Here is a 7,922-nt window from a genome sequence, read left to right on the forward strand (position 1 = left end):
GCTAATTCCAGCTTCTGAAGATTATAGCCACTAGTTAGGTTATGCACTGAAGTAGAAAAATCTGAAATGATGTACAGTGAAAAGCAAAATACAAGCCTAATTGGAGAATGGCAAAATGCGAATAAATAAAATGAAAACTACACATTATGTACAGGACATCACCAGCGGGTGCAAAATATGTAAACACATGAGAGAAAAGTACAGGACAAAATACTAAAAGAACATAACGCCTCATCAGTTGTCGGACTGTTTATTACTCCTATTTCGTGCTTTTAACAACAATATTGGGAACTTCATAAGACAGCAGCATCCAGAAATTTTAAAAACAGAGTTAGAGCTTCACACGAACGAACAACGACAGTGTGGACATATAGAGTAAACAATCGACAAAGACAAACATTAAGGGCCGTTAAGCCAACACAAATTGTAATGCGTAATTCCTAGGAGAAATTTTATCAAGGAAATAAAATAATAGAAGAGAAGTAAATAGGAGAATAGAATAATTAGAAGAGAAGAAAATGGTAGAAGAAAATAATGTTGGGAGCCAAGAAAAATGTACTTTTCTCTCCAGTGCAAAAGCATTATGTCCTCTCACCCTCTGTTCTATAACCTTTACCAAGGCAGTGTAATCATTGACTATGAGATATACTCTGGTTTTTAAACTGAATCCATTGCACAACATCATTGTGTTTTCTCACCCATCTTCTAACTTATCATCAACTGGATTATTTTTTTATTCTTTTACTTGTTTCAGGACAATGTTTGTCCTTGGGTAGTAACTGTTATTTCCTATTTGCTTAGCTGTAGAAAGTATGAAAAATTGCTAATATTTCCTTCAGACTTTGCTTTTGTTACATTTATTCAAACTCCAAAGAATCCCGCTTAGTGTCTATGATGCTCTCCCACTACTCCTGTTCATGATCAGAGATGCACATATTGTCATCCACTAAGGGACATGCTCAAGTGATTAAGGTCAAGCAACTGACAAGTAGATCTGTGTTATTGAGCAGAATATTTGCTATAACGATATTTCTGCTCCAGTAACTTAGCACTGAATATGTGTGAAATGTAATGGTAAAATAGGTCAGTTTCAAAACAATGATGTCCAGGTCACAAAAGCAAAGTTTGAAGGGAATAGTTGTCAGTTCCTTTCATTTTTAGATCGAAGCAAGTAAGAAATAACACTTAATGACCAAAGACAATAAAAATGAAGATTTCTTACACAGTGTTTTTAACTCTATTATTATAAAGAAATTTTAGGAAAAGAATTCAAGAATCCTCACATGTAATGTAGTAAAATTTTTATATATATATTTTTTTTCCAGTATGTAAAAACCGATGATTTCTATGAGAAGCCATTATGGTTCCGACTTTTCTACATGATGCCAATATTTTGTGTCTTCCGCTGGCGTCTCTACATTGCCTGGATCCTAGCAGAATGTTCCTGCATGATGGGAGCATACGGGGCATATCCTGCCAGCTCCTTACCAAAATGTGGTCAGGGACCTTCTGACCTGAAAGCACTCCATAAAGTGTAAGTATAATATTATTCTGTTTACCTATTCAATAAACGTTATAGAGTATATTCTGACTAGAATTTCCAATTTGTCTTCGAGTTTTGGGGATTTTGTACTTAAAATAAATAGGTTTAATTTGGCATTAGTATATCACGTAGTCTCTCTCTTTCTCTCTCTGTCTCTCTCTCTCTCTCCTATCCTTAATCATCAATATAAATAGACTAGAAAGTCGGCTTCCCCATAATCTCTGTCATGTTAATGTGACACCCAAATTTCCCTCAATACACCTTGTATTGTCTTTCAAATTACAATCATATTTTTCAAGTCAGAAATCTTAAGATAGACTAAATACACAGCTATAAAGATGAAATGATTTCATCTAGAATGCTAATTCCAATATTGAAGTGTTTCTTCAACTGGCAAACCAAATATCCTAAAGCAGAACTTCACCTAGTACACTATTCTGGTTGCTTAATTGTCTGCATTGATATCATATGTTGGGCTCTTCAAGTATAACGGTAATCCTCTGTGGACTGTTAGTCTGGCATAGTCCACTAGATGTAAAAATGGCCCATATGCAATGGCTAGATAAAGATTGAGTGAAACCTAGTAACCAGTTGATCTAGCAAGCAGGGCCTCATTTCAGTGAGGGGGCCAGTGCACAATAATGCTGTTGATAGGAAGGCTCCAAAACAGTGTGCATTTTCTCCTGATGATCCCATAAGCTGGTAGTACTTGCATCTGCAAGTTGTTTGCAAAAAATCTAAAAATACTGGCATCAGTTATATTAATACTAACCTTTTGTTATCCAACCTACACTTGTTAATTCTTCTTGAATACCCATGATAGAATGCTGACATTACTATTGATTAAATGAAAAATATTCTGATTCTATTTTTAGGAAATCTTTCCCAAAGAAAACAGCTAGTTATAACTTTGAAGCTGTAAATAACCTCTACATCTGGGGTTGTGAAATGGCACCTACCACCAAAGAAGCATTGCGCAGCTGGAATAAGTCAGTGCAGTATTGGCTGGCCAATATAGTCTACCGTAGAGTGCCAATGAAATCTTTTAGGTAAGTTATACATAAAGACTTATGGGTGGATTTGGTAGACAGAAACTGAAAAAGCCTTTTGTGTATATATGTGTGTGTATATATATATATATAAGTCAGTAAATAGTGGGGTTGTGTTAACCGCACATGGAGAAATAATAGGAAAATGAAAAATAATAATAAGGCAGAATGCTAAACTGAAAGCATATTTTAATATAGATGTGTAAAAAGGATTTCTAACCGGCTTTCATTGCTTGGCAAATTTTCAAGAAGAGGGAGAATGAAAATGTTCTTTACAAAAAAGTAAAAAACAGGTAAAAGGTATAAATCCAGAATTTTAGTAATTCATGGAGTGCACACAGAACAGCAAGAATCCAAAGAATAATGTATCGATTCATTCTTAACACATTCAGGCAAATTCAAACATAGTGAAAAGCAAACAGCAATCAGGTGTTCACATTAGAATCTTCCAGAACATATTAAGAATAAATAGGAATAGATATATTATTGTCAGAGATTTAATCTTTCCAGTGTTTCATTCACTAAGATCATGGATTCCATGTACTTCTTCAAAACTACCAGAGACCATGCCCATGTGTCTTTTATGCCATCAAATGTGGTTTGGCTTTTTGTAAAATAATTAGTGATGTACTCACTAATTTTCTCGTCAGGAACCAAAGCAACCTTTGCAAACTTCATTTTCTGGAAGCCACCAACAACATAAGCCTTTCTGCTATAAGCACAAGGCCTGAAATTTAGGGGAGGGGACTAGTCAATTACATCAACCCCAGTACATAACTGGTACTTATTTCATTGACCCCCGAAAGGATGAAAGGCAAAGTCAACCTTGGTGGAATTTGAACTCAGACTATAAGGACGAACGAAATGCTGCTAAGCATTTTGCCCAGCATGCTAACAATTCTGCCAGCTCACCACCTTCACCAACAACAACCTAATAAAAATAATAAGCATAACAACAGTTTCATACATTAACATAAGCTCCTGATAAATTTATAAGGAAAGAGTATTGTTGATTGAACTGAATCACACAGTATATCACTGGTACTAATTCTATTGATATTGAAAGAGATGGAAATACGTGAGAGTTCAAACCCAGAACTGAAAGGGGAAAAAATTAATCACTGAAATATCTGGTACTATTGTCAGCACTTCTTGAACACCCTTGTGGGAGGGGACTAGTCAATTACATTCACCCAGGGTTTCACTTGTACTTAATTTATCAACACCGAAAGGATGAAAGGCAAAGTCAACCTTGGTGGAATTTGAACTCAGAACATAAAGACAGGCAAAATACTGCTAAGCATTTTGCCCAGCATGCTAGCAATTCTGCTAGCTCGCTGCCTTCCTTTACCCTAATAAAGAAAGGATGAAAGGCAAAGTTGACCTCAGTGGGATTTGAACTATGAACATAAAGAGCTGGCAAACATTTCACAAAGCATTTTTGTCTGCTGTTGTAATGATTCTGCCAGCAAGCAGAATAAGGAAAACAGTAGTAATTAATCATTATAATTTTTTTTTCCCGTTTCAGGGTATTTCTGACAATGGCTGTTAGTGCTTACTGGCATGGCGTCGACCCAGGATATTACATGAGCTTCCTCACAGTACCTCCAATCCTGATGGCTGAAAGAGTTATGATAGCAGCATTTAGAGATGAAGAACCTACAATAAAACAAAAACTATTTGACCACGTGTGCTGGTTTTTTCGAATGCGAGGATTTGATTACAATTGCATGGGCTTCCTTTTACTTTCTTGGCACGATACAGTTCGTTACTGGTCATCCATATACTTTATTGGACATATAACTATTATAGTATTTTTTATTGTTGGCACTATTTTCCGTCCACCTAGGAAAAAAACCAACGACTGAGTTTTGTTAAGTTTTGTTTTTTTTTGCTACTTTCGAACTTTCTAAGTATGTGACTGGAATTATGAGATTAAAAAAAAAATACAAAATTACACAGAGTGAATGTGTGTACGTACTTTATTTTTCATTATTTCTAAATCTTCTTATATAATCTGGTTATTCCCTTCAAATTAAAATTAATTGATCACATTTAAAAAAAATCTCCCCAACATTCCAAAACCCAACCCACCTACATAATGTAATGGCATGACTCCATGTAGTTTGTTATTTGTGACCTATCATGAACACTTTAAATCTGCTTTTGTTATGGTAGATGACTGTCACACACAGACACACTCCCAGCAGGTTAAATTAAATATCTATGAAAAATCTAAACATCCATAGAAACATGAAATAATGCAGTAACTTCATATATATGTATAATATATATATGTGTGTGTGTGTGTAAGACGTGTATATATGTATGTGTATATAAGTATATGTATGTGTGCGTGTATGTATATATATATATATATATATATATAATATATGTATATGTAAAATACTGCTGTCGCTCTTTAATTTCATCTCTTCTGTCAACTTTTGCCTGAAGAAGGACTCTGTCTGAAACATTGGATTTTCCACTCCCCATAGTAAGTTAACTGTACTATTTTTCCTGATTTTACTAAATAATACAAATCTCGTCAACAGAGATCAATACCAGTCTCTTCAGATTCTGTTTTATTATATATATATACATATATATAAACTAATGACAGTGCTCCAAAAATGGTTGCACTATAATGTTAATGAAAAAAAAAATGCTTGGGTTTTTGGGAGGTGAGACAATTCTTATTTATCCAAAAATATTGTTGATTTTTTTTTCATTTTTTTTTTTTTTCTGTTCTCTAATTATCTAATTAGATTGTAATTTGTTAGTCATTTCTTATGTGTTGCATATCTGTGTTTGCTTACTGTGACTCAGTTGCTCAAAGCATTCTGCATTTTCAGCTGAATTTAATGAATCCACTAAAAATTTTTGATGCTGAAATTTGACTTTATAATGTAACAACAATATGTGGTTTGTGACAATGAGTAAACTATGAATAAAGCTTGATGCTAAAGCAAGGTATAGCATTAATCTTCCAGTACCTTGTGGATGCATAGGACTCTTGTGAATTCAAACCACATATTTTCTATCTTGAGCAATTTCTTCTACATCCATCCAATTTCCTTCAGCAACATCTTTCATCATCTCTCTTAGCCAGGCCTCTCTCAGTTTACTATGCTACCTCCTGAAGGAGAATGCTGGGGACTGGTTGGCACTGGCACATAGCTAATACTTTCATGAGAGAAAGTGATTAGGCTAGAAGGTTAAATATTTTTGTTAAATTTTCGAAAAGGAAATGGATGGGTTATGTCACTGGCGCTCTGTCAGTTACAATGTCAAGGGTTCAAATTGATCCGATTAACAGAACATCCTGCTCATGAAATTAACATGCAAGTGGCTGCGCACTCCCCAGATATGTGTACCCTTAATGTAATTCTCAGGGAGATTCAGCATGACACAGAGTGTGCCAAGGCTGGCCCTTTGAAATACAGGTACTACTCATTTTTCCCAGCTGAGTAGACAGGAGTAATGTGAAATAAATCATCTTGCTCAAGGACACAATGCATCGCTGGGAATTGAACTTACGACCTTATGATCATAAGCCAAATGCCCATAACCACTAAGCCATGCGCCTTCACTGGATTAATTATGTACTCAGAAGATAAAGAAGTCTTATAACGCAAACATACAGATGTGGAGAAATTAATCTGTAATATTCCTTAGATTCATATTTAATTGTTAAAAAAAAATTTTCTTAATCAATAGAATTTCATAAAAGTACCATGAATTAAAACTGGTTTAGTTACATAAAATATGTATTTACTTTAAGGATCCATTTTGCTTCACTGACAAAATATTGACCTAAAAGTATAAATGACATTGACATTGTCTAGGTATGAAGACAAAATTTCATAATATCTATTTGGAGTGCATCTACCTCTAATTTATGGTTCATTGTCAATCCCATAACGTATATTAATGCAAAATCAATATTTTGTATGTTGAAAAGAAACACTACTGGATATGTAGATGCATATAAGCATATCATTTTCTCTTCCATGCTTCTAAACCATGTGTTATAAATATCAAAGACAAAATACACTGGGCTCTGATTATTTCTTTGTAAGTTGTTATCAATAATCAGCATATATATATAATCAAAATGTAGAATTCTGTTCTGTAACAAGAGTCACACTTTCAAACTCTCCATATAGTAACTGTGTTTTTTAATTATTTAAAAAAATAAAGGCTTAGATGCCTAGGAGTCTAATCTGAACTACAACTCCGCACTACTACTACTACTACTACAAAAAACCTGGCTTGGGTAGAAAAATACAAATGAAGTAGAAGACAATCTGTTCATGTTTGGATCACATAGAGCAAATACTAGTAGAAAAAAAATATACCTTGTATCTGTCATGTGTTACTCTGATGCAAGAACTAAAATCTTTTCTATTTTTGTAAATATATTTTATCTAACCTTTGACCTATCCCAGCCCATGCCAAATGATAATAGAACAGTATTTATTTGTTAAATCCACATATTTTACTAAACATGTTTCTGAAATTAATAATAAAAAGAAGAAAATGTATTTTTCCTTTCACTCTTATTTTTCCATCTTCCCATCTATCTTTCATCTCTTTTCTTACATATCTTCTTCCACTGTTCGAAATTATTTCTTTCCTCTTTGTTCACCCTTTAAGATGTTTTGTTTTTTCCTAGTCATTCATTTAGCTCTTTGGCTTTTCCTCAACTTAGTCTAATCCATTATTTTTGTCATCATTCCTATTCTACCCAAGACTAATGAACTATTCTGTCTATTGTTTTTCACCCCACCCATCTCTTATACATGTTCTCATCTTGCAATTACTGACCACTTACTATGTGCTTCTTAAACTGAAAATATCAAACTGTCTTCATTAAACTAACATTTCTCTCTTCTCCTGTCTCTAAAATATTTTTTTTTCTAAAATCACATATGTAAAACAAGAGAAAAGAAAAAGGAAAATAATTTCAAAAGAATATTACTTTTCAAATTAAAAAAAATTTTGATTGTGTCCAAAATGTAATTATTTTTTGTTTACACAAACTTAAATGTTCTTTGTTTACAAAAGAAAAAATAAAAGAAAAAAACAAAATACTGCATTGACAATTTTTCTTGAAATCTGGTGTAATATATTATTTTATCAAATTAAGGATTTTTACCTGTTATTAATTAGAGGAGAAAGGCCAATAATGTTTAGGATGTTAGAAGGAAAGGGTGAATTACCCTCAAGCTAGATACTTAACTTGCCTACTAAATGGTACAGAACTTGCAACTTGAGTGCTTACTAAAAGGTATGGAAATGATGGCTAAGATGGTTGCTTGCCAAGC

At 33.6% G+C, this 7,922-nt stretch overlaps 1 protein-coding gene across 1 annotated transcript in view; it reads left to right on the top strand.

The window, feature by feature from the left end:
• The window catches only part of LOC106877275 (lysophospholipid acyltransferase 7), a 110,406-nt gene extending 102,706 nt beyond the window's left edge, over positions 1-7,700 (top strand). Inside the window, exons 5-7 of the mRNA XM_014926141.2 lie at positions 1,326-1,534; positions 2,419-2,592; positions 4,121-7,700. Coding sequence (XP_014781627.1) covers positions 1,326-1,534; positions 2,419-2,592; positions 4,121-4,460 — 723 coding nt within the window. The 3' untranslated portion in view covers positions 4,461-7,700. The remainder of the gene's footprint in view (positions 1-1,325; positions 1,535-2,418; positions 2,593-4,120) is intronic.
• Positions 7,701-7,922: the final 222 nt, after the last annotated feature.

The sequence above is a fragment of the Octopus bimaculoides genome, chromosome 2, assembly GCF_001194135.2.
Source record: "Octopus bimaculoides isolate UCB-OBI-ISO-001 chromosome 2, ASM119413v2, whole genome shotgun sequence".
In the NCBI taxonomy this organism is placed as follows: domain Eukaryota; kingdom Metazoa; phylum Mollusca; class Cephalopoda; order Octopoda; family Octopodidae; genus Octopus; species Octopus bimaculoides.